Here is a 27,480-nt window from a genome sequence, read left to right as displayed (position 1 = left end):
CCAGCAAAAAACAGAAGTTACAGCTGACTTTTTGCTAGTGTATAATGAGTCAGCTCTTCTGGAGTAAAGCAAGCTGAGCTCTATCTATTTAACAATTCACAACAGCCAAGAATCTAGCAAAATGACATTATCACCCTCAATGTAGGGATGTAGTGGTGTGAGGCATTTCCTCCTCCCAAGAACTAGAGCCTAGAATAAGGTGACTTGTGTGGTGTCACCTTGTGTGGTGGCCGCATCAAGCGCAGCGATACCTCCTGGCTGCGCAAAGGGCCCCGGCTGCTGCCTGGTGTCATAAGTTGACCTCTTCCTTGGTGGCAGCCTTGAGACTTTGCTGGAGAGCTGTGTGGTAGCAGCTGGTGGCAGATCTTTTGCAGGGTCGGGTATAGGCAGCTCAGTAGCTCTGCTGTGAGGCTTAGACTATTGTTGGATCCTCTGGCCACCCAAAATGTATGTGCTAAGTAGTATTTTCTAGTGATGGGTAAGAGCATGCCTGCTTGGCAACCAGTTTCTGGGAAAGTGGGGCATTTTCCCACTTTCCCAGAAAGGAGGTAGAGAGAAAGCAGGTGAAGCCCTGGGTGGGAGCATCTGTAAGGCTTTGGGAGGAAGCAGAGCCCTGAGGTGGTGGAGAGTGAGAAGGTCTTAGAATGGCTGCATTTTCATGCATGAAATAGGAGGATGGTTGGACTGTGGTACTGTAGAAGCATTCTAAATACTTAAAAGTAGACTTTCCTAATTTTAGTTTCTGTTACTTAAAAAGGAATGCTTTAAATTTTGTCTAAGGTGGTATGCTTGGAAACCTGCTTGGAACACTTCTTGTTCCTGTCTTACATGTCTAATTTCTCATTAACTGATGTTTTTATTRGAAAAAATGTTGGATGACATTTTTTACTGAAATTTAGATTGGTACACTTGAAAGTGAAAGAATGTCCTGGGAATTAATGTCCTGGGAATTTCCTGGAGCTGTGTGTTTCTGCTTTGTGTGTACAGTAACACCATATTTCTCACTGTGGGGGCAGGTATGCGCATAGTTTCATATTTGCATATACTGCATTTATAGTCTTGGGTGGCTTCCCGTTACCTTCAGCAAAATCCAGGATTTGATTTGCGTATTATGTGGCAGTTGGTCAGATCTAAAGGTCTGTTAATGTTCASTGGTTTATGCAAAGGCAAAATAACGCAGATGCATAAAGTGAAAGAGCTAAAAGAGCATTAGAGTTCAGAAAAAGTATTTTGAAGAAACTCTTCTTATATTTATTCTGCTTTGAGTAATAAACTTTACTTCCATGTCATTATAGCTGTTAAATCACCTTTTTCCCCAGCTTTGCCATTCTTATCCTCAGAGCTGCAAAAAGAAAACAAACAAAAAAGCCGCTAAGTTTTATGACTAACTTTCTGGTGCTAGATCTCCTTATTTAGAATAATAAAGAATACACATACCTCCAGTGGTTAATCCAGCAGAATAAGCATTGATTTAGTGTTACAGAAAGAAATCAGTAGAAGGCATTAGTTCTGGTAACTTTACAGTACAGCAATATGTTAAGAATTTATTCCATTATCACTATGAGAAAATTAGCACAGCGTTTTTCTGCTTTTTTTTTTTTTTTGGTTTTATGTTACCTTCACTAATGCATAACAGACAGATGGTTCTGTCCTTGACTGGATGCTGACAGATTAAAAGGATGCACAAATAAACAAAACTCTTAATTTAAACCAAGTTTTTAAATGAGAGCTCTAACTGCTAGAAGCCTTTTTCTTTTGTGCTAACATCTGCAGAAARAAATTCCCTTAGAGCAGTCACTTGTATTCCTGATTTGAGTTTGACAGAATAACTTAGCAAGTGTAAACATTAATATGACTGTGGTCTGTAACTGTAAGGTAGGTTAGTTTAAAAATGATGGTGCAGGCAGATAATTAAAGACTGAGGTTACTTCCACAACAGCAACAGAGCACTATTGTTCAATATATGTTTTATGTTTTGAATACTGAAATGAAGTTGCAAATCATGGAAACGTTTGTGTGTAACCTTGTATCGTAGGACTGCTGGTGTAAACCATCGCTGCTACAAAGACTCTGTGTACTCCTTGCAAAACACGGAATTTTGAGGGATTAGGATCCTGCCTTGGTTTCAGAGGAGACTATGTCAAATGTTTGGTGAAAAAACACATCACTGGACTATTGGCTATGGACTATTGCTCTCTGCATTGCAGAAACAGTGTGGCAGGGAACGCTTTCTCTATATTAGAGTTTTGCTGCATGTCACTTTGTTCRGCACAAACGGAGCTTAGGCTATTGTGTTTTCCAAGGCTGCAGTACTTGAAGTTGTAAGGAAGATATTAGCTCATCCAGACTAGCTACCTGCCAACAGCCTTGGACTTTCACTTTTCCCAAGAGAGACTGTTCAATACTGTCAGGAAGCTTTCCTGCCTATTCAGCTTTGGTTTTCCTTTCTTCATTCATCCCACTAATATGCCTCTGTTCCACCCCAAGTACTTTCCTCGGAGTACTGAACTCTTCAGAACACTTGCAGACTAATTCATCTGACTCAAACTTAAAAAAAAAAAAATAAACTCTAATAATGCGTGGACTGCTGTCCTGATTATAGCATAGTAATGCTCTTCTCTGTATGTAATTTCTGAAGGCACATGCACCTTGAGGTCTTGATTCCCCCACCAAACTTATAGGGAAAGGAAAATTGCTCTTATACAGAAATACTTAATTTGTGCAATTCTGTTGATTTCTGCATATAGACTGGCACTTGGAGCATTTTCTCTGCCCCTTACTTGTGCTTGACCTTCATTAACTTCTACAATAATTTTCTCTGAAGGTTCACTACTTTTTCCAAAACAAGATATAGAGACCTCCTCCCTGATAAAGTCCTGTGCTTTCTTGCTTCCCGTTCTCTTTCAGAGAGCCCTTGGTGCTTATTCTTTCCCTTTCAAATGCTGCAATTGCCTCCAAAAGCTCCATTTCTAAGAGGACTATTTTTCTATTGTATTGCTGATTTCTGTTGTATTGCTTTTTGATTTTAATAATGAATTATGAGGTACCAAGGATCATAATCTCACTCTTCTCTTTCCATTGGCATAGAGTGAACCTGCTGTGCAGAAGATGKTTTTTTTTCCTTAAAAAATAGGTTTTTGTCATGTATTGTTCTAGATAAGAAGCTTTCCTGATTTTGTTTCCTTTTTAGAAGTAGCAGTGAGATTACAAGACTGTGTGGAGATACTGAGTCATTTCCTGCCTTTCTCCARATCAAAATGTCCCAAGGATTGGTAATAAATAGGGTGGGGTGGGGAGGAGTGTGGCTTAGTTCCATGTTCAGCTGGGCACTTCAAGATGTTTGCTTGGAGGCTGCACTGAGCCCTGGGTTGTAGTTTTGGCCTCATTGAGACAATTGCCAAATCTCTATTGATTTAATTGGATCTAAGATTTTTTCCTAATTGGCCATTTTCTCATTGGTAGAGTTCTGTGTAGTTAAAGATTAAGRGCAAATACAAATTAATAGGGCACATTCTCAAATGCCTTTACTAGATTTATAATTCTTCCACTTCTCTGAAAGCCAACATTGCTCAGAGGTTGTCTGTTAGTTGGAGAGAAGGAAGAACTTTCAGAAGCTTTTTTTCAGGAGTCCAAAGAAAGCACAAATTGGTACTTGCTCAGCTAGTATCTCATGGTCTGCACGTGGCCATGAGAACAGGTCTGTAGGCTCACAGTCCCTCCTTGCAAGCTTCTTTCCAGGAGCTGTGTGGAAGCATGGACAGGACAGGCTGCAGGATGAATTGTTTTGGTACCAGCCAGCTTTTGCAGTGAAGAATCCTCTCATATGCATGTATCACATATKCATGTACATATGTGATAGGAGAATGGGGGGAGCATCCCCAAAACAAAGGGCTGGAGCAGCTGCTGCAAGGATTTATTTTGTTTGCGGTCAGCTGCTCTGCTCCTTGTTGCTGACAGGAAGCTGCTGGCAGCAGCCTTGGTCCTGGAGGCCACAGCAAAGTGCACAGATGGTAGAACTGGATCCTGAGGGAAGCCAAGGGCCTGAGGGGTGACAGAAAAGCTAAGTGACCTGATTGACCAGTAAGGCTGCACAGCACTGCTGGAGTGTTCCAGGCTGTGCTGTGCGTGACCGAATGAGGTGACTGATAATTGTAAATGGCGAGCATCTTTACAGAATACTACTGAGCARCTCTTCCCAATTTGTGTGCTGTTGCAAAAATGCTTGCAATTCCTTATGGGATCCAATGATCACTGTCTTTTGGATACCCTTGTATTGTAAATAAATGATAGATTGCCCACGTAGCTTTAGTCAGGGCCAAAACTTGGACTCTCTTTTTTCTGCCAAGCTCTCACAGGTAATGCAATGTAATCTGGGAGATGGAGAAGCAGAGGATGTGGATCAGATGTGCTATACTTCAAATGCAAAATGAAAGTGACTCCTATCTAAAACCTGCTGCTCTGTAAATATGCTTCAATGCCTTTTAACTACATGCATTGAAGTGCAACACAACTATAAAGAAAAGATTTGTGTTTCTGTAAGACCTTGCCCTTGTTTTTTCCAACCTTTTGTTATAAAACTTTGTAGTAAGAAATAGACATTTTTTAATATTAAAAGACTAGAAGGAAATATTAAGAAATAAAAATAGATTATATTGACTAACGAAACCTAGGRAGGAAAGCTGTTTTGTCATCATTCAGAAATTATATTAAAAAAAAAGTTTAAATCAGGTTAACAAAACTTTTAAAATGTGCATGAACATTATCAAGGCAAAGTAGGCAACACTGGTTCCAGAAGAATGCAATGTAAAGCTGCTTATTTTTCTGATTTAAGGCGCAATTTGGATTATTAGGAAGTAGCTAGAATATAGATAGGTATGAATAAAYTTAATAAGGAGACAGTGTTAAGATGCAATGTTGTTAACTACCTAGTAGTAAATTAAAACTATCCTCCTCAGTGAGGTAGCATGAATGGAACACTTAATTGTCATTTTAAAGACAGCCACTGTTTTAATCCTTGAAGATTACTGAAATGGATTTTCTGAAATAGTTTGAAAATTTTAGTATGGTACACTAGTACGGTGCTACAGATGAAATAATTCAATAGTAGCTAAGTGTAATTGGCATTTTCTAACAAACAAACAAAAAAGAAATGCTTAATAATTACATATTAGTCTGAAATAATYCAAAAATCAAGGAGAAACAGTTGCTGGGAAGTAGAGTACTGTTAGTTTGCTACATGAGTGAACAGCAGCGACACGATTTTCCTCCTGTGTTACCTGTTAATGAAGGGTCTTCAGTACCATCTCCAGGTCCCTGGCTGTGGAGGCGAGTGTGGTGTGTTGGAGAGCTTAAACGTTCCTCTTGTTCTCGTAGGGAGATGGAGTTTTTGTGAGGTGCCGTGTTCAARTTTGCACCCAGCCTGCTTGCAGGGACCGTCTGTGGGGCTTCAGTGGTTTTCTGCCTGTTGAGGGGTTGATAAACCTGACTATAGGGGCCTATGGGATGATATGATGGTTTCTCTGATTTGCTCTCATCYTCCTCATCATCATCAATCATGACTAGTTCTGCTCGGATAACCCCATCGTATCTTGACAACTTTTGGTCTGCTTCAGCATCTTCGTCAACACGCTGATAACCCATGAAAATCATTGTAACAGGTTCTGAATCATCCACATAACATGGTAAAGCTTGGACAATTCTGTACTGGACATCTTCCTCATCTTCTTGAGGTGCAGGGGACACTGCATTAAGATGACAGGAGTTTAAAGCTCTTGCCTCGTGATGCTTTTCTCTTGTATTCTGGTAAGGTTTTAATTCCTCATGTGCAGTGTTTCTTTTTTCATTACCTGCACTCCTGTTCTCACTGTTACTGTGTATTCTGTTCTCTTGTTGGGGAAGTACTGGAGAGGGGGATTTTGGTTGTGTTGCCCTTGAGAGATCAAGACCATTTTCTTTATGTGCCTTCATAGAGGGTTCTGCCTTACTGAAGAGCTCTGTCTGATGATTGCTCAGTCCATTCATATCTCTTTTTTGTTGGTCTTCTAGTTTTGGTCCAGAGACTAATTTATCTTTCTGAGGAGTTGTTGGCCTGCAAAACTTRTTTGCAAACACAGGCTCGTGGTACTCTGTGGGAGACTTGGAATTCTTTTCAGTTGCCTGCCTTAGAAGGTCCTCCACCTCAACTGGAGCAAGTTCATCCATGCCATTTTGTGTTGGGTTGCAATTGGAAGACACTGCGTAGACTGACTTCCTGCCATCATCGTAGACTTTAATTCCTGTCTCTTTAAACTCACTGGAAGGAAGAGGTATTGTTGATAATACTGTATTTTCTCCTGTTTTCATGTCTTTTTCCACTTTAATTTCCATGGCAAAGAGTGCTGTTGGAAGAAAGAGGTAATTAAAAACAGTTAGTGCATCAGACAAAAAAAAAAAAAAAAAAAAAAATCTGAAAGTTCAGGTGAGGAGAATTAATATTAAAACGAGTTATCATATATGTTGTATAGGATTTTCATTTTGAATCGTCTCTCCAAATTGTCAGAATTTCAGAAGGTGTGTGTGTGCAGGGGAAACCCAAATATTTTATTTAGAATCCATTTCTGCAAGAAAATCAGCCTTGATGAGCCAGTTTTCATTATGTGATTTTTTTTCAAAGGTCTAGAAATAAACTTGACATCAGGAGATATTCTGGGCAATAGCAGTTAAAAGGGCTCCATGTATTGCAAGCTTAGAGTTTTGGGCACTCGGGGTAGGAGACTTTGYATTAATTAGGAAATAACCTGACTAGATATTGTAGGCATAACTACTGATTAAAAATATGTGATACTTGATAAAGATAACTTCTTCAAGTAATGCTAGAGGTGAAGGAATGAAGTGCTGTAAGAAAGTGTTGGTGTTGAAAACACTGTCAATTATGTGTATGTTGCTTATACCAATATCCTACCTTTCAATTTTGCCAGCATTAATGATAAAAGCAGCTTAAGTGAGAATCACTTCATCTCATATCAGTAGCCTTTGTCTTAAATGCATATTAGATTCAGTGCTTAAGTAGCTTTTGTCAGTTATTTATACCTCTGGAGTTGGAAGTAAACAGTACCTTTTTTCTTCTCTTCATCATCTGTGGCAGCCTGTCCTGCCCTTTTTAGTGCAGAGGGTCTGAAAGACTTTGGAAGGTCAGGTATGTTGGCATATATGTAGTCTGCTGTCTCTGAATAAATAAGATTCACAGTGCCTTTAGTATGCATTTACTAACTTGTACAAGAAAGAAAACATAGTAGGATTTCAGCAAACATACCTTCTTCAACTCCTGCTTTTTCTGCTTTTACAGACTAGAAAAGAGAACCATATAACAATATAGATGGTTAGACAGTTTAAAGATAATTTGTAGACAGYGTTTTACTTTACCTGGTAGTAATAACATTTTGTGGACCTCACTTTATACAGAGGGATTCCTAGAGCAGAGACTTCTCAGAATATTTGGAACATGGCAAGCGAGAAAGGGAAATTTTCTCCTCTGTTTTGACAATACATCCTGCCTGTCCCTTTATGATCTAGAGTCATTAGAAAATGGGAATGATGCAGGCTGACGCTTTCGCCCAAGATGGTTGATTTCAAAGACTTTCAAAGTCTCTAATTTGGTTCCCCAGTTTTGTTTATCCCTCTGTTTATTTTTGAAGTGGATGCTTGTGTATGTACAAACAACTGCAGAACTGAAGCCGAGTTGCTTCATTATATTTTTCAAGAGAGCTTAAGATGATTCTCAAATGACAAAATGACATTTTGACAAAGGGTAATGACTAAAAGTACTCRGGGAGTCAAGAAAAGGCAGGATGCAGTTTAGTTGGACTGTTAATTTGAAGGAGTGCAAGTCAGTCAGGCTTTGCACTTATTACTTGTATCTGTCTCATGTTGAGATTCAAAGCTGCTGACTGGTGACAACAGTAGTGTTTTTTTTCATGATGTACTATGGAAGAGTAATGCTATGAACTACCCTCCCTCCTGCAAACAAGAATATGGAGACATTTGGGTACTTGAACAGTATAATTTATTGTCCCTTTTATTTAACTACTGTTGTTAGATAAAAGCTCTTGAACACTCACAGGATCCAGGTAGTTCCTCTTCTACTGTTCATTGCTAGTACTGAACACTGCAAGTGCTCACATCAATGTTAATATGAACAACAAGTGCATATTTCTGTGAAGTTTGGCACTAACCTTTATGATGTCTTCTGTTGTTTTCTCAACTGACTTAAGTTTCTTTAAAATAGCTTCTTCATTAGCTGAGATTTTCATTTCCTCTTTTTCCAGAGCCTCGATTTCCTTTTCCAGTCTGCAATCACAATTCCCTTGATGAAATACTGTGAACAGTATTGTAGACTCAATACACTTTGAATACAGACTTTAGCAAGAATGACTTCACTCACTCTGATAAATTTCATTTCAATAATTCCAATATGGAATTAGCATATGGCTTCAGATATCTCAAGAATAATTGTGAAATTGGAACTATGCTCAGTCTTATAAAATGTACCTGATGTACATGTTCTTCTCAAACTACTTTGAAAACAGAGACTGAAATTAAATTCATTTCAAGACGAAATGAAGAAGGACCATTGGTCCTTGCGGGATTTTCTCACCTTCACATGGATTTTTTTTCCTTATGCATTGTCTCAAGAAACAAGATTATCCCCATATAATTAWAATTCAGAAAACTAATCTAGTCAGATACCAGGGTTATGACTTGAATCACTTGGAGGAAAGCTCTGCTCCATGGATGATTACAGGGTGCAATTCCACAGTAAAGAAGAAAATACAGACGAAGACACAGAATAGTGTTCTCTATTCTCAGAATCAAATGGCAGKTTCTGAGAAATAAGAAATATTGTGCTGATGCATCAGGCTCTTGTTKGATGCAAATCACACACTTATATTTTGTAGAACTAAAATAGATAGCATTTCTTTGTTTTCATATTAAAAGTAGTTAATACAACTAGAAACTATAGTAGTTGCATGTTTTGTAGACTCTTAACTGATAACTGTAGGTATTGTGTGGTTTTTGTAAACCTGCATAGCAGAAGATGCTATAGACATTAGTCAGAAGTCTTGGGTTTTTTTGAGTGTATTTGTTTTGGACTGAGAACAAACACCTCAGATGATGGATGGACTTTGTGATGGCATCTTTTCAGCTCTCCTGTACAAAGGCAGTTTCCTACAGGGTTTTGCATCCCTGGATGTGGGTGTTTGGATTTTAAAATGCTTTGCTTTGGTAAAACATATGTCACAGAGMCTGACTGGCAGCCTGAAACTTGATCTTTGCAGGGGAGGGATAGTGATTGAAAAAAAAATCAAGATATTGAGATAGGGGTTTTTAGCACAGCATAACATATTTTTGATAGAATAGCCAAGAGATTATGTGGCTACAGACTYAAAACCACTACAGTGTTTTCAGGATTCCTCTTTGATGTTAAGTGTGCTAGGGTTTTTACAGACATTTTTCTACGTGGCCATTCTAGTTGCTAATCAACACTTTGTATGTTTGATTCTATGGGGGGAGGYAGGGGGGAAAATGCTGTAACCTTGTCTCTGAAAATGATCACTTTCAACAGAACAGCAGTGTTGCAAGACACGCAGGCTAAGTTCACCTAAGAAAAGCAGCTCAGGAGAATTAACATTTGTAGTACCTGCTCAAGTAATATCCTCACAAATATTACCCGAAAATTTGTAAGAGAAACTGGGTAGTTCAAATAGGCAGGATAAATGTTAGGTATTAATAACAACCACTTTCTAAGTCTATATTTGGGTGAGATTTCCTGCACCAAGAAGCAAGTTTTAAGGACCAGTTTATCATTAAAAAGTGACTCTATGCCTCGATTAACCAGTTATAACTTAATTTTATGGAGACTAAACATCTACATACTGTATTTGAATATTCTGTGAGAGCAAGATATTGTCTTGTCCTCAAACACTTTTGCTACTGGACTGTTTTCTCTAAAAACTTTTGTTATTTAATAAAAGGTAGATATGAATTGTGGTGGTGAGGGGGGACTATTGACTTATGCTGAAGGTTTGTACATTATTTAAATCATGTCATAATTCCCTTCCCCTTCCTGCCCTTTTTGTTGTATATTAAAGCTATGAAGTTGCATGTTAAATCAGAACAAAATGTTTATGGCTTTTTTTTCAAGTAAGTTTTATTTTCTTACAACTAGAATGTCTGAAATACTTCTTGCTGGAAAGGTTCAGTATGAAATATTTAATTCCAAATTTGTGAGAGAGGAGAAAGTCTTGTTCAGTTAAAGCACACCACTGAGGTGTGCTCTTCCTGAAATTCTTTTCTCAGATCTGAGTAAAACAGTGACTTTAAGCAGGTATCTTACATTCTATTTTTCCTCTTTCTAGTCAATGCTGTTACATCCTGCATACGTAAATAGCTACGTTTATAAGCAGAAACTTGTCCTATAGCCTAGAAATTAGCAGATGACTTCCCATGAAGGTCATCTGGAATCAAGTCTGAATTTAACTCTTAAAAAGTGAAAGTCTCATGCAGGAGGATGAATGCCATAGCTGCAGAGTCCTCATACATCTCTTTATCTGAACATTATAACTTAAAATATCAATTTTGARTTTTTTTCTAAGTCTGTTTCTGACAATGATAATTGTACAACTACTGTTATTGGTAGTAGTATTGGTACTGATACTGGTGGTAGTTGAGCAACACAGTTATTAGTGAACAATCTAGTGCAAAGTTATTTAAGTGATGGACCATACTCCTCATATGCTAGAAAAAAGATTAGTTCTGCCTTATTCTGAAAGCAGGCTAGAAGGGGAACATTATTTATCTTGGTCTGTGGCTGCTTGAAGAGCCTAAAYAGCACTGTGGCTGTTGCCCTGTTCAAGCTCACAAATGCATGAAGTGACATTAGTACCAAACTGATTGAATTTTTAAGCTGTTGGTGAGAATTTCTTCTTTTTTGAAACAGGATTTATCACAAGTCCTCAGAACTGAATTGTGAAGAAAAAGAGGATGAAAGGAAAAGCTTTTAAAAAGGAGAGAGAAGCGGGGGGGGCGGGGGGAAGACAGTTGACAAAACTGTCAACTTTGGCACAAAGTGGCCCCGTACTTTGCAAGATGCCCTTTGGACCCTACTCAAAGGTATTGATTATCTTTCTGCATGTAAGAGCTTATGATGAAGAGGATAAATATTTTTGGAGAGCTGAAAAAGAACTCAGTGTAATGACCATGTGCCCTATTTCTGCCCTTCTTTGAGAAATTCGTAAATATTTGCATTTAAAAAAAGTATTTTGGTATATTCCACAAGATTTGATTGCAGTATTATCGTAATACAAAAATTAATCATTAAAAGCTCATAGAAGTATAATGAGCTAAAGAATCATTAACTTGTACCAAGGGTTTATTTAAGTCCACAATCGAAACACACCTAGACATGTATTTGGAAAGAGGAGGACTCTGAAAAGGTGTATAAAAGCCAAATAATTCAAAGGGGAAAAACACTGGTTACATGGGACATCAAGAAATGCCTTAGTTTTATGCACACTCCCACACCCATACTGACACCCACTTCACATGGTAATTAAGGGGACTGATTCAGTCCTTGTGGTAAGGCAAAAATTCTCATATATAATTCAAAAAAAATCTGAGTCTTTTCTACTTGGTATAGTTGTAAAGATAGGCCAGAATATCCCTTCTTGATGTTAAAATGAAGTCTTCAGAATTTTATAAATACTCTGAATCAGTATTGTTGTTATGAAGTGCTAGAGCCTCCCCTTGTTTAGGAAGGGTCTAGCAGTTACACGAAAGTGGTGTGGTGTGTGTGTGTGTGTGTTTTTTTTTTTTTTTTTGTTTTTTTTTTTTTTTTTTTTTTTTTTTTTGACAGTGGTGCTGCAGTAGGTACTGTATTGAAACAGTCCTCTGGGTATTTGCCCTTCTGGTTTTGGGTAGCATTAACTGTTGAGAGGGAGCAGAAAGAAGTGTGGAGGTGGGGGTTAATGAACAAGCCTTAGAAGTTGAGATYAAAGTGGAGGTTGCCTTGCTGCAGTACTAGCTGAATTAGGAAATTCATCAGCGCATTTCTGTCTGCTGATGGCCACCGGCTGGGCTGCTGGGGTTGGCACTACTGCCATCCCTAGRAGAAAAATCAAGGGCGCTGAGGATGAAAAGCAGATCTAAGTCCCCTGGAGGACACCAGACTGAGAACAAGGCAGCCTAGCAAGTCCTCACATGTTTTRAGGTGAGTCAAATGCTTTGGCAGCTCTGGAGTCTATGTAGCCCGAGCCTGCTTTCATGTGTTACTGTACAAACTAGTTGAGCAGTCCTTAGCAACGTGATGTTTGTGCKTTTTTGAAGTGTGTTGTTTAGCAACTAATTCCGTCAGGAATGAGTGCTATTTGTTGTAAAACTAAATGATAAAATTATAGAATACCTCATTCTTCGTTCAGCTTGTACCGTGAACAAGAACATGCTGACTTGACTTGCTGTAACTTCTAACGTGTAAACAAGGTGAACAGAACTGTGGMTTCTGTGGATTCTATTCCTGTGTGTAGTCACTGAGCTACTTGCCTGCAAGGTGGTGCAGTCCACTCTTAACTCCTTTATTATTTACACAAAGGATGGAACTCTTTTTTTAATCTTAAACCTGCTTACCAGATCGTAAGCAAATAGCAGAGCCATATGAGCTCTACTGCACCCAAATAAGGTTTTTCAAAACCAAGATCCCATTTGGAAGAACAATGGAAAGGTCATGCCACTATTGTAGAAAAATATATCTACACCTCTAGGTGATTGTCCTCTAAACAGAGACTACTGTTTTAAGGGCACTGTAAAAACCTTTTAAATGCTCTATTAGATTTATTTTAAATAAAATTACATTCTGTCCACCCCAATGGACAGAATGTATTTGGTTATTCAACAGTAAAATTTAATGATTGAATGCACAATAGAAACAATTCTACTAAGCTTCTAAGCAATCTTACTGCAACTGCACAACAAGTGTGTACATGATCAATACGTCAGTCTTTCCTTGCAAGGTAGGTCACRGGTGTGACTGTGTAAGTGTAGCTTAGCAAGCTTTTGCTAGCCTGKATACTATCAGTAGCACAGCAGCAGTGCACAGTGTCTTTAAGGTCCTTTTGATTTTGTACTTTTTGTTAGATTTCCCTGTTCATGCTGAAGTCTACATTGCTTGGCTTCTCTGTACTGGCTAGTTTGAAATAATTGGGCTAGATGTGAATCTAGTGAAATGATCTAGTGGAACTTGCCAGGGCAAGGAACTTGACAGGCCAGCAAAGCTAGTGGAGCAGCACTGTTGGTAGCAAACAGTTGTGGAAGTGCTAAGTTCACCAYGAAAGAGTAAAATTAAAGAATGATGTAAAAAAATATAGAAGGAACCGTGGTATAGGTGGCAAGTGTGGTAAAATAGGCAGCCTTGCATTCTGAGGAAAGAATGATACTTTTTTAATAAGAGGATAGCAGTAGACATTGACAATCTTCCTGCAGTTCCTGCAGTTTTTCCACTGCAGTGCTTATTATGTTGCAAGAAAGTCATTTCTGATTTATGGTCTTAGTTGTCTATATAAAGAAATAAYGTTGTTTGTGCTTTTAGGTAATAGAAGCGGGAACTTTGTAGGAACAAATGAATTTGTGCCTACTACCTAATTTCTCCTAAATGCAGGCATATAGGTAGAAACTAGTTTAAAACCAAAATAAAACTATTTCTGCATCAGATGTACATGGGAAAAGAATTTCAAATTTGAATTCTGCCGAAGACTGAATGTTAATCATGTCTTGCACAAATTCTAGTGGGAACAGACGTTTCTATAGCTGAACTGGCACAGACTTGGGGTACATTAAATGTAGTTTGGCAACCTCAGCCTTATCTGGTATAATGTGTGTGATTTTCTTCATGAGTTGCATTACTATATGTGTAGCTTTTCCTGTCATAGAGTTGCTGCATGTAGTGCTTCTAATTGTTACAAAATAGAGAAAAAAAGTTCATATGGCTGTATTTGGAGAATTAAAATTTTCTGTRTGTGCTCAATTTGGTGTCTCAGGAAAATAGAAATTAAAGGCCACAGAAGTGAGGAAAAAGGTAGGACAATTACAAGAGTAATATCAAAAGACCATCATTATAAACCCAAGATTCTGTGGGACAGTATTACCTCTGTGACTTAACCACCCTATTATAACCATCAGGAGGTCACTATTAACCTGTGTATTAGTGTGGGGGCATTTCCAAAGAGAACATCGAAACTATAAAGATTTGCTGAGATCTCTGAACTAGTACTGTAGGAATATTTTTAAGCTGTATATTCCAAAATCTTGCCAGTGATAGGAGCGAAGGGACTCRCTGCCAGCGTTGCTGTGAGACAGCTCAATTACAATGAGTCAAGCACAGAGTGCCCTTAAGGTGCATTATCAGATTGGATTTTGATGCTGGAGATGCAGAATCTTTTCTGCTAAGCTATTTCAGTGCTTCCAAAGCAGTTAATCTGTCAGGATTTTAATAGCTTCTTTTAGTGACAAAAGCATTTGCAAACTTGAAAACTGTAAGAGCATTGTCTGTTCCTTACTAGGGAATTGCTGAATGTCCTAAACAGTAGAGATATCAATTATGTCAGGAGGATATCATCCCTCCCCCAACACATCCACACACCAAATCTAGGTCTTAACTTGATTCTGAGGTTCTTAATACATTGTTTTTTTGTGATTTTTTTATTTTTTAAGATTTCCCATCAACAAATTTCATAAGGAATTTAGCTAAACCTCTAGATCTTATTCAAAATTCAATGTGTCTTTGAAAATGTAGGCTGTCCTTAGCTCAGAAGAGTTGAAATTCCTGTGGGCTTGTAGACTATCTAGTCTGTACAACTTAAGACTTGCTCCTGATCCAGTCCTCCTGCACTTCGGATGTTTTTCTTGGTGAGATCCCTGTCACAAGGATCCCTCTTGTATGTCTTCATAATCACAAGCTGATGAGATGTTTTTTTAGAGCACACTGTCTACCTCCTACCACTGCAGCAAAGGAATCCACAGAGGTGCCTGAAAAACTGTGCTGCTGAGAAAAGGGCTTCAAGCAAGAAGTCAACATAATTATAGGACAAGGTAGTACTGGGTTGCTGCCTGCCAGCCGAGAGAGTTCTTGCTTGTCTTGGAGAAGTGGAGTAAGGAGGTAAGTGAGAGGGCAATAACTGGAAGAGATAATATTGGTGGAAACTATCGAAATACAATGTGGAGGAGGACAGTGGAGGAAGAGGGGACTATTGAGGAAGCTGCTATTGAAAATGAGAGAAAAACATCAAAAAAAGGATGATGAAACTTACGTGAATCTAAGGAAACAGGAGCATTTCAGCTTTGTTGTGGATGCTAATGTGACACCAAYCTGCCTGGACTAAGAGAAGGAGCTGAAAGTGCACAGAAGCCAAGAGTACTCAAAAAGGCAAACTGTGGTAATAAGCACCTAGAAATATGTCTATATTTAATAAAAATAAAAGCCATAGGCAGGCTGCCTACGCAGTTCAAGGTTACTTCTGTGTGGTAGAGAGCCACAAGCCATTGATCWTTGAAGAAATGCCTTTTTGAAAAAAGATTCTAGATTGCTTTACTCTGTGTATGATCTTGCATATGTTGAACCCTTGATGACATTTTGGCCACTTAAAAAGCAGGGTGAGAGTTTTAGAAAATACCATTCTAACCCAGACAGAGGCAGAGGGTACTACCCTCAGGTACTACCTGAGAATGTCTTGTTCCAGCTCATGAGTCCGTTGTTGGTCATCCTGGTTCTGCTTTTGCATTTCTTCTTGCTCTTTTGGGGTGAGGGAACTCAGGCCATCCAAGAGCCATTTTTCCCGCAAGGCCTTTTTCTGATGGAAAGATATAGACAAGTGTACTTTAGAAGTTAGGCAAGTCAGCACGTTTTTCGTCTTTGAATGTGTATGCATGAAGTTAAAGAAGTTAAAGAAAATGATAAAATGTATTTATGGGGTGTACTTGAATGATCCACACTTGACTGAAGATAGAAACTGTGGGTAGAGTAGTAGCACTTCCCTGGTAGTGCTCTTCTGCAGAATACAGGAGCAATGTTTACAGCCTCCCTAGCCCTGTGTTCTCTCTCGCAAACTGGATCCTGGGAAACCTGCAGAAAATGAGGACTATCCAAGACTAAAGCCCTGAGCATTGATGCTGACTTGGTATCGTTTGGCCTTCCCTTCCATCTTCATGGCAGTTGTGTTTTAGAAAGTCTTCAGTGAAATGCATGGAGGTATTGAAATAGGATAGTTTCACCTGATCAGGTAGATGCAGGTAGTTTGGTGTTGGCATAACTCTTACTTAAAAAATACAAATTTCTCTAATGAGAAACAACATGGTTATGAATTTCCTCTGAAACAAGTGTTTGAAACTAATTTTAGGTAGGACTTCAGAAAAGTGAGATTTTAATCCTACTTGGCACCGAATTAGTCTAGCTTTGCTTTTCCCTGAAATCTGTAATTCCTTATATGACAGTTGCACAAAGCTTCTGTAGGCCCCAGTGGGTGTTAGCGCTTTCCACATCTACAGTGATGACCATTCTCTATGTATAGGGTTAGACCCAAAAAACCAAACTGCCTAAACGTAAGCATAACACAATAGGGCTATTCTTGCCTTTTCCTTGAATAGTTTAGCTGGGTGCTCACAGCTAAATGCCATGCAATCTCATTACGTTTTTTTTTAGCCACTTTTGAAAAAAATGGCACATATCATAATTTGTCAAACAGCTAAAACTTGTCCCTTGCTCAAATTCTGCTTCAAGAGAGGGCTGCTCCATGGAGGCATTGACACAAGCTGGTGAAGAGCAGCTGCTCTGGGCTGTCAGGTTGTTTCTGGGATTTAGCATTTCCCCCTTGTCATAAAGAGTGTCCGGCCTGATGCCGAGTTGTGCGGGCTGTGTCCTGTGTAGCATTCCGGTATGAAAGCACTTCTGTGGGAGCCGTGGTGTGCGGTCTGTAGACTAAGGGTCCATGTGCAGCGTGATGTGGTAGGAGCCTTGGAATGGCCTGCGTGTGGCAAAGCCATCCCGCTTACTTGTGCCTTGTGGAGGCAGCACGCAGGGAATAAATACTACTTCATTATTGTTCGAACAGGCAACTAAGGTTTGACAACTCATCTGCCTCTGTCAAGAAACTAGTTGGAGAAACAGCAAAGTATTTGTGATTCTGTGAAGCCAGAGACACTTATTTAGAAATGAGAAATTAAAAAAAAAAAAGTCTCTGCCAATTAATGTTAGTGGAAGATGAACTAAACCTGTAAGGAACAGCTGTACCACTCTGCCTATAGGTAGCAGTAGTGAGRATGAGATGGTGTGTCTAGAATATATCAGTTTATCCTCCTTAAAAATATGCAGATAAGATTATTTGGCTTCAGCCAAGTAAAAGGCTGTTTTTCTTTTTTTCCTTTTTTTTTCCCCCCACAAGAAGGTGCAATTGCACCTCATATTTGTGCTGCATACCGTAGCAAGTGAAGTTTGTTGTGCTGTAATTAGAGTGAAAACACCCTGTCTGAAATGGAAGCCTTAATTTTCAGTTGCGAATTATTCCTGGTTATGATCTCATTCTATGCCATGGAACTGATCAAATTGCATTAGCTTCTGAGTGTCAATTTTTTTTTTGAAGTACGATGCTTATTAAAGTCAAATGGAGTCCTGGTAAGACTCCAGAAAACGGTGAAAATTTCACAATAAAAGTATGGCTTATACCCAGGAAGACTTGCCAGTTTTACTACTCCCACTTAATGTTCATAAAATTGAAGAAAACCTAACCAGCTATTGTTGGATGTTGCTRGTGTTTAAGGGGAAAATTCCATAGCTTTATTCACTTGAAGCAAATTGAGGTTATTTTTAGTTATGTAACTATAATACTTTTCACTTACTTTCAAATGCTGGTGTGTCAGTTTTTCTTCCTCTACTTTCAGACGTTTCTGTGTAATTTCTTCTTGCAATTTTCTTTTGTCCTACAAATTTAGAGAGAACAACAAAGCTTTATTCAAAAAATTACTTGGTGGTAAAAACAAATTCAAGAACTGTGTGCAATGTAAATCAGCAAGGCAAAGTCAATCCATGCAAACAGAGCTGTATGTTAATGCTTAGGTGACACTCAGGTTGTACCTAATTCTGAACAGTCACAGCTGAGAGGTCTTGTTCAGGTATGATTTCCAGTGCTCTTTTTCCAAAGTCTGTTTAAAATAGATCAGTGACCACAAAGCAGGGACTCCAAATTAAATGGAATTTACTGTTGGTGGGGCAAGAGGGAAAGAAAACGGGCAGAAATAATACTTGATTACAATTATACCTACAAAGTATGGTCCTGAAATAGGCCCTGACCTAAAATTGCGTCCTGTTGTCACAGCTGCTGACCTTTAGAAATAGAAACCTCAAAGACTGCTGATCTGTCCTAGTGCCACCTTTGTCCTTTTTACTACTAATTATAGAAAAAGAATAGGAGTGGACCTGCTCTGAAGCCTGGGAACACTGGAGCCCCTTGTGTCTCAGCCTAGGTACCGCAGAGCATCCTTGTGGCCTGTTCATGAGACAGATGGCAGATCTTTTTTTTTTTCCTTTAACAAGCATGGCTTTAGAAACAGTTAATTTCCTTCATAAGCTAAGGAAGAGGCTTCTTGCCCTTTAAGGGCACCTGAGGAACCTGCTCAGCTTATAGAGTGTAGAAGATCAATGAAACGAAGTGCTAGGCATGGGACTGGGGCTCATTCTCTCCTAGAATCTGTGCTTCAGAAAGAAGARGAGCTGTAGGATGCCTGGGCTGAAGCTCTTCACCTAATTCCAAAAATCAGAAATAAGCAGTAGSGCTGCAGGGACACTTCAGGGGCAGAAGTTACTAGAAATGATGCAGCCATGTAGAGATCGAGGGCAGGACTGCARTCTGGCCCAACACAACTAATCTCCTGCTAGGGGTTTGGTGATCTCCTTTTCTGTTTATAATGTTCAGAAGAATTCCAGTATCAGTCTCTGAAGATCTTCTGTATTTTACAACTTTTGCTTCCTGGTGTTAGTCTGCCTCTTCAATACACTAGGCTTAGTGTGTGGGATCTTTCCTCAAGATACTTGCTGCCTTTATCTCAGTAGTGGTGTTGGGTTTGTCTGTGTTCTTTAATACATCTACTGGTTTAGAATGCTACAACATAATCTTTCTGCAGTGCCTCTTTTTAGAAAATGTTTATCTAAGACCTGCTATACTGGATTTTACTCAGGCAGTCTGCATTTTGGGAACAGCGCATCTCTAGTCCCTGACCTTCACAGCGTTCTTTGCCAGGAAATATTACTGATCGCACCATATGAGTGGCCCTTAGTTGATCATTAGATGAGCAAAATGTGACAGGAGCTTATGTGTTCAGAGGGTTAGAGTTCTTAAGGAAATCATCTTTTCCCTGTAGTAAAATTCTGGATAAAAGACTTAGCTGGAGAAYGAACTCACTTGATTTATACTATTAAAAAAATACTCTGAAATAACTGAAATATTCTGTTTTTGCCAGTGAAGATTTATACCAGGCATCTGTGCAGTTTGAAAAGGGGTACATAAAAATAATGCACAGAAAGAAATAGAAAAGTAGTAAATAACTGTGTTTTAAATCAACAAGGTATAATTAGAAATCTCTTTGGTAAATGATTTTTTTTCCCTTTGTGTTAGAGGTCTGTTTGTTTTGCATTCCATATTTTGTTTACCTTAAGGTTTCCTACTTGTRTTCTGTAGTGTTCTAACTGGATTTCAATTTCACTGGTCGCTAATGAGCGTGTTCACAGAGTGGTTATCCAGGTAAAGGAGGCCGTCGTGTGCGCAGCTAGACTAAGAAAGCTGCAGGCTGAAGGCCAGCAGCTGAATTCAAGGAAAATGAGAGCATTAGTGGAACTTCTCTGAACTTGTGTAGCCAGAATACTTTTTAGGACAAGTTAGGCCACTTCCTTGCAGCGTGCTCTGTACTGTGCTTTGTTGGCAAGTAAGGTTTTGCTGTACAGAGCCTTGAGTATGCACAGGTGTGGGAATAAATGTTTATTACTAAAAGCGATGCAAGGGATCCACACTTCAGCTGAGCCTTGTACAGTGCCTGGTAGATTGTCATGTTAGAGAGGGAGTCTCCTCTTTGCACACTCTTTTGTTCAAGTGGCCAAGGTTTGCTCTTTCTGAAGGAGCACCCTAACCCCCTCAGCCTTTGTATCTTCTATCAGTGCAGGAGGAGACTTGAGTTTGCCTTAATGCTCACTCCTCCTGAAACCTTAGGAGTCTTTGCTGTCTCTGAGTATATAGCTGATGTCCTCAACGTGGCCTGAGAGGAGGGGAAACATGTCTACAAAGGTGTCTTGTGCTAGACAGCCTGTGTGCCAGATGTGTGATGCTGTGGCTGCAGCCTGCTGTGGTGGCAATGGTTTTCTTGTCAGCTTGTTCCTGTGGCAGATGCCTCGTGCTGGGAAGGCAATCAGAGCAATTAATGCRTCAGCTAACGTATTATCATTTTCATGTAGCTTTCCAGAGGTGTTTATTGGTCATGCAGAGGACCTTGTCTAGAGGTATGGACACCTCTGTTGGGATGAGGTTGCAGAAATGTTGTAATTCAGATCCTTAAGTGTTTCTGTAATTTTTGTTTCCACACAAAATGGAGGRTTTGATGAAAAGATCAAGTCCTGCTCTCCTCTGACACAACTAACCTTACAGCTTCTACATTTTAGTATCTGACAGTCTAGAAAAGCAAATGCATTGGATTTTTTTTAACTAGTGTGTCTTATGTACACCAACAGCAGGGGGAAGCCACATAACAAAGAAAGGGTTCCTTTTCAGAGCCATGGGAACATTAAATCTTGTAAAAAGAATTGGTTTGCTTTTTTGCTTTGCTACTGAGATAAGATGCAAGAAGAGAAACTGAAAAGTGTTACTGACTCTGCAAGAATCAGGTGCAGTAAAGAAGCTGGGCATTTAATAAGAGAAAGCAGCTAGCTCAAAAGTCCAATTCTTTACTCCTCTGAGTGCCTGACTGCCCAGTGATACCTCTTAGACCACAACACAATGTCTTTAGGGAATTGCTTATGGTTCCCTGCATGTTGCCTACTTGGGATAAACCTTCCTAGAGCCGCTAAGTAGCCTGAGTTCAAACTGTGGCCTGTTCTTAGACAAGTGCTGTTGCAGCTTCTGAAACCTGATGGTAATTACATTTTCTTTATACTTCCTTTCTGCAGCACACTGTAATAAGTACATTGAGTATTTCAGCTGAATGGTCTAAATTGGTAAGTAGGCAACTACCAAAGAAAAGAGCAAATCGTTACTTTATGCAGCAAGTGTAATAAATGAAGTTCTGGCCAGCRCCCAGACACAATTTTCCATTTCCTGTAATGCAAGACAGTGGAAGCTGTCACAAGTTTTAAGGAATGTTTCTCYAGTGTTTCCCTGGTGGCGAAGGAGCAGCCGGAGCCGGTGTTGTACAGCTGCTCCCGCCGGAGCACTGGGCGCTTCCCTGCAGCTCCAAAGCCTTCCCAYGTGCTGGGCCCAGCCGCCGCACACCAAGGCCGGGTTGTGTATGAGTCTCTGTAGTTACCTACAAACAACTCGCCCTGCAACCCCAAAACTCTTCCAGTTGCCTTTTTGTGGATTTGAATCAAGTTTTAAGTAAATATAAGCGGGCCTGCTGGCCTTTAGTGAGAGTTRTATGTTTAAAAACAGACTAAAATCCTGTTTGATTTGTTTGGATATCCATTTGAAYCCTCACATTTTCCTAATATGTTCAATTTGAGTAAGATGTTTTTAAACTCTTTTCACTAATTCAGGTGGTGGTGTTTATTTCATTATTATGCTAAGAGTAGTGGAAAAAAATATTATGTGTTTGTAAACATTGCCTGTGACAATAAGCAAATGATCCTTCTGMAGTTTTCCCTTAATCCTAAAAGGCCAAATTCTTTCTGTTTAATCTTTCTGTGACCAAGTAGATTGCAGGGAAAATAAAATTAGAGGAGGATTTCTGCTCAGCCATTTTTGTTGCATCAACTTTATATATATTCTTTATRTATTTTATATATACATAATTTATATATATTTATATATATTCTTTTAAAAAAATGACGCTGGGGATAGCTTTTAAAGAGGAGAAGAGAGGAAAAAAAAGAAAAATTTCTCCAACTCTCCGAGACCCCCCATCCCCTTTAGCAAAGGGACTGAAAGTGTTTGCTAAGTTTTCAGAGCAAACTTCACTCGCAGAATCTCCCTGTCCCTCTGTTTCCTCGCCCCACCCCTGCCCAAACCGAYAGGTAGCAATCTGATTATTCCAAGCTCTTCTTTCTTACTTCCTAAACAGCATGACAGATTATCAGTAATCCAGCAATTTTATTTAACTCCACAATGCAAAAAGAAAAATCTTTCACCTTTCACTTCTGTTGTKAAATGGGAAAATTGATTTGTTCCGAGTTCTCTAGCTGCCTTTTGACCTGCTGTCCTTCAAGCATTCAGCTGTGATGACAGTAGTATGTATTTTAGCCTATCTAGTAGTGATTTGCACGTATACTTTCACTACTTTGAATTTCATTTTTAAAATGTAATACAATCCATAATAAAATTAGTAGCTTATAAACAAGATTAGAAAAGTAATCATTTCAAACAGATATAAAGGATTAGGATTTCTTCATGGGATAAATGGAATAAATGATTCTTCAGCAAACACATGGTAGCTCATTAATACATTAGTTATAAGCCTTTTTTTTTTTTTTTTAATAGCAAGTTATAACTATAAGCACTTACTGTTATGGCCTGGAATCTTTCCTTCAGCAATTCAGCTTCCTCCATTCTAGAAATCAAAACAGACAAGTAGTGAAGGAAAACAGAATGAAACCATAAGCAAAAAGCCTCCTGGCGGGGCTACAAAAAACACGGAGGTGATTTGATCCAATTCCAGAGCTGATAGAAGGCAGAATTTCTGACTTATGAAGAGAGTCCCTGAGCAGAGGAGCAGATCGGTGCAGACAGACACATGTACTGAGGGTGTGTAGAAGCGGCAGACGTGGAGAGCGCTGGCACGAGTTRACTGACAGGTTGGAACAGTGGAGCACAAGCCCTTTTCCTTCAGAAGCTGCCAACTCTTTGTTTCAGTGTGCTGCTTAGCATAGACCATAGCCTCCTTAACTGTTAAATGYCCAAACCAGAATCTTCCAAGACCATGGCATAGAGATACTTTAATTATGTTGCTATTGCTATTTCTTCCCCTTAAGTATATTTGTGGTTTAAATATATATATATTCCTGTTTCTTATAAGTATATTTCACCTGTATGTTTTAACCTGTGGTATTAGAGCTGGGGTTTGTTGAGATGACACTTTGAACTTAATTTCCCAGGTGAATTTTCTATGTGCATAGCTGGAAGAATGTTTTAGACCTGGTAGTATAAAGTAGAAATAAAATGAAGCAGTCTGCTCTGTCAATAAGTGCAAGTGTTAATCTGTGCATATTACTGCTCAGCAACCTAGGACTCAGTGGAAGCTTTGTCTAAGTAAGGATTTTGGGATAACCCTTTCAGTGTGACCAGAATGAGTCTAAAACACCAGTGTTGCGCTAGGTGAATCCAAAATGCAGTGACTCTTGCACTGGATTTCTGTTCAGCTGACCTGAAGGCTTTTTGGCTGCGGAGTTTTGCTGAAAACAGCATTATGTTCCTTAAGGGATGGCATACGTGTTTTGACCTTTCCAGTTACATGAGTGGGAGTCAGCCTTCCACAATCAATCTAGGAAGCYTGCAAAACAAGTGGAGCTGCTTCTAGTAAAATCCAGTCGCGGAGGAAATTCTGGTATATATGCAAGATAAAACTGAATTCAAATAGCACTGCAGTGTAATGTGAATCTAGAATCCATTTGTACCCTCAGTATCATGTAACTTTAGTCTCTTTAAGGACACTAACATGAGAGTCAGTCAGCACTTTTTTTCTCCTCTGAGATGACTCAACTCAGCAGGATTTAGTGAGAGGTTTTACTTTACACGTCAATTGAATGACCTGAATCTTGCTGGCAAATCAGGTTGATTATTAGGAAAGTCTAGGAGCTACAGAGTTCAACGCTTCATAGTGTTTTCCACTTTTCTACCTTTCTACTATGTCATCACTAGCCTGTGCACACAAGCACAGTGTTGTCATCCAGACTGCTTATGGATGCATTTATTTTGTATATGTTGAAACCCACTTGAGATTTAGTTCAAACTTGTAAAGACTCCTCTCAATTCTCTAACTGTTGTTTGCCTTTCTTTTTTAAATATATTAGCATGTGCTTCATTTGGTCAGTACTTAAAATTAAAACATGGCCACAAGAAAGGCAAATGGGAAGTTCAAAGGCAAATAGACCAAAGTATATCAACAGCCAGATTACATGGGAATTTAAATGCATTCAGCTTTTGGATTTGAGAAGTTTAAATAACCCACTGAATTAAGTATGTTACATTCTTTCTACAGCAACTAATAGAGAAACTGTTCTTCTCTYTAATCCTTCGTAAGTTGACATGGCTTTCCTTTAAAGCTCTACTAATTTATATTAGCTTCTACTATGCTTAGTACATTTTGAATAAAAGTGTACTTTTTATCTCTATATTCTGTACAGCTTCTCTTAAGGTTTATGGGCTTACCTGAATCTCAGCATGTTTAGAGATTTAAGTATTATTAAAACTGGCAAATAACAACATTACCCTAAAGAAGTATGTTTGGGGTCAGAATCTGTCCTCTAACATAAGCAAGATTTCATTCTCAGTGGATGGAGGAATGAGACTGGTATTTCAAGTTAAAATCAATGGGATTGATTTTGCCTTCTACTGAATTTCTATGATGTATGAATATTTTCCAAATATAGTCAATTTATTTCAGTGTTTTTAAAAGCATTGTTTGGGGACATTCACCCATTTTCAGACTTAAAGAAAACTTAACAAGTCTTTCCCTAGTCTAACCCCCTAGATTTTGAAATAACCTCGAGATGATCCCTGTAATGTTACATCCTTTTTTAAAATGACCATTATTATGGAAGAATTTRAAGTTTACTTTAAATGTTTTGAATTATATAAATCATTTATCCCCCTGCTAGGTAGAATTTGCTGTTCGGTCAGTAGATTGTTTTCCAGTTAACTTAATCCTATTCTAAATGCGATTTACATGTAAGAGAAGAAATGGCCCAGCTGTCATTTTGTCTGCCCTTAAGCCTGCTTCGCGAGTGCAGTATCCAGCATGTTACATGTTGTCAGACCGGTAAATCCAAACAGCTGTGCTTTCAATCTGCAGGGCTCTTGGAATAAGATTTTCAGAATTTGCTTGCCAGAAATATATCTAGAGAAACTTATTTACCTACTCTGCAGGTACTATTTTGGAAGAAAAACATGTTAAAATGTGTATCATCTGTAACTGGCTAGTGATAGTTTGAATTATGCAGAAAATGTTTGTTGCATCTCATGATGTATCACATAGATTGTGTTCTTTTGGCTTCACCTCTTTGTTCRTTCACTTCCATTGTGTGTTGGTTTCTTTAGTGCAGGAGTCAGATCACCTGAAGAGAATCCAAAGCAAAGGCTGCATTTTGAATCACCCAGAGAAGTGGGTGGGAATCTATGAAAATGGGGCATCCTGAATAAAAAGGTGGAAGCAGACCCAGAGGAGAGCACTTATACTGAAAGCACAGATTCTGTTGTCCATTTTAGAACATGGTTTGAATAGTGGTGTGGAGATATTCTGCCATGTCAGAACTGCAGCAGCTGTCGTTGCCATAGTCTGCAAGCAAAACCATCCTCAGTCCTGCTCTTATTCGTTAGACTCTGGCACCCTTCAAAACAAGTCAGTAACTTAACCTATAACTCATTCTACCTTTATTACCTTATTATAGTAGCAAACAACTGCTTCTCAGAATAAATAYTTTATTAAAGATAAGAGGCCAGATGCACTCCCATTTTAAAAAATGTCTTTGGAAAAACGAGTTTTAAGGGAATGGAGTTGATCAGATTGTTACCAGCCTGTATTTTCTGGCAAGAATGATTTCAGAGTTTATGACTCACCATTTTGCACATCACAATTAATCTCATTATTTTGCTTGTTGGTGAGCTGCCTTCTGTAGCTGTGTTTGGAACAGAAAAKGCACTTCTTACACTTCATATTAATGTGGATTATATATTGTTGAAGTGAGAAAATGCCCTGCCACAATGCATTTGTCTGCACGTGGCCTTGAATCTCTGGCAAGGGAGAGAGATTTTATTGAAGGTCCCTTAATGCAAATGTCTGCCACAACCTCCTGTCAATTAAACCAGAAGCCTGGGGTCTGGGACGCCTCAGCTGATTGACAAGTGGTTTCTTAACAGCCAGAACCGAGATTTTGCATTTCAAAAGTGAAAAATAAGCTATCAAGAAATTAAAATAGAAAATCTAAAAAAAGTTTATTCCAGATGAAAGGCATATGGATAGACATCTAAAGTCTTTGGATACTTGCTCAGAAAAGGGACTTTTTGGAGAGAATTACTCATTGATTGTATCATTTCACAGCATTCCCAAAAGAAAGGAGGCTTGTCTGAAAGGCTAGTTTTCTGTTTTCAAAACTGAAGGCTGTATTCACCATTAGTCTACAAAGTTTTGCAGTTCATTCCGTCAATTGTGCTTTAAAGCTGCACGAGAAGCTTTCATTTAGTAAGCGTCCAGCTAAAGAACTCTTCTGGCATTCAGCATGATGCTACTTTTGACTCATAAGCATTAGCTTTTGGTTAGGAAGTGTAAGAGAGCTAGGACAACTCTTAGCAAAGTTTTCCATCACTAAATGAAAAGCTTTAATTTGAGGAAACAGATGATAATCAGAAGCAGCACCCATCGCATTAAGTGTGATTTTTGTGCATCTCAGGTCACAAATTCTGAGCTAAATCAGAAAGTGTTTTCTTAAAAATATCCGTGTCAGTAATGGCTTAAAATACGCAGAGAAAAAGAACATTAAAGGAGAGAGGAAAACCATCCATAGAATGCAAGTAATTATTATCAATGAGTAAATATATTACATTGTCTTAATGAGCAGCTATACAGGTGTCAAGATGCATTTTTGAATATGCCCACTTTATGTATATTACCTTCTCTAACGACTTTGAAAATATGGAATGGAAGACTGAAAATGCCCCATCTCTGTTCCTGTGGATAGGAGACTAGTAGTGTGTAGCGTTTGGTGGGAGACTGTGTCATTCATCCCCTTGCTCATCTAAAGCTTTCGTCTGTACAGTTTTGTGAAGCTAAATTCTGCCTCCTTTGCTGTGCTGAGTCTCTGGGAGGAAAAGTTTGAACTATTATATTCCTGTTGGTACAACTCCCTTCCTGTTTCTATTCATAATAATGAATATTTTGCATCTCTAAAAACAAACTGAAAGAGCTGTTGGCCATTGCTCTCAGTTGTTTTAAAAATATCCTCTTTTTATTTTATACTAAATCTACCTTTTGGATATTTCTCAATATTACTAGTTCTTG

At 38.8% G+C, this 27,480-nt stretch overlaps 1 protein-coding gene across 1 annotated transcript in view; it reads right to left on the bottom strand.

Annotated features, from left to right (window-relative positions):
- Window positions 1-602: 602 nt before the first annotated feature.
- Window positions 603-27,480, bottom strand: part of PALMD (palmdelphin) — a 45,481-nt gene continuing 18,603 nt past the window's right edge. Inside the window, exons 2-9 of the mRNA XM_026037904.1 lie at window positions 22,773-22,818; window positions 17,914-17,994; window positions 15,742-15,872; window positions 8,211-8,325; window positions 7,292-7,325; window positions 7,094-7,204; window positions 5,277-6,377; window positions 603-1,342 (exon numbers count right to left, since the gene is read on the bottom strand). Coding sequence (XP_025893689.1) covers window positions 1,299-1,342; window positions 5,277-6,377; window positions 7,094-7,204; window positions 7,292-7,325; window positions 8,211-8,325; window positions 15,742-15,872; window positions 17,914-17,994; window positions 22,773-22,818 — 1,663 coding nt within the window. The 3' untranslated portion in view covers window positions 603-1,298. The remainder of the gene's footprint in view (window positions 1,343-5,276; window positions 6,378-7,093; window positions 7,205-7,291; window positions 7,326-8,210; window positions 8,326-15,741; window positions 15,873-17,913; window positions 17,995-22,772; window positions 22,819-27,480) is intronic.

Source organism: Nothoprocta perdicaria, unplaced genomic scaffold (genome assembly GCF_003342845.1).
Source record: "Nothoprocta perdicaria isolate Ctin4 unplaced genomic scaffold, notPer1 scaffold_20, whole genome shotgun sequence".
Classification (NCBI taxonomy): Eukaryota; Metazoa; Chordata; class Aves; order Tinamiformes; family Tinamidae; genus Nothoprocta; species Nothoprocta perdicaria.
This window is presented reverse-complemented; position numbering and strand designations above follow the sequence as displayed.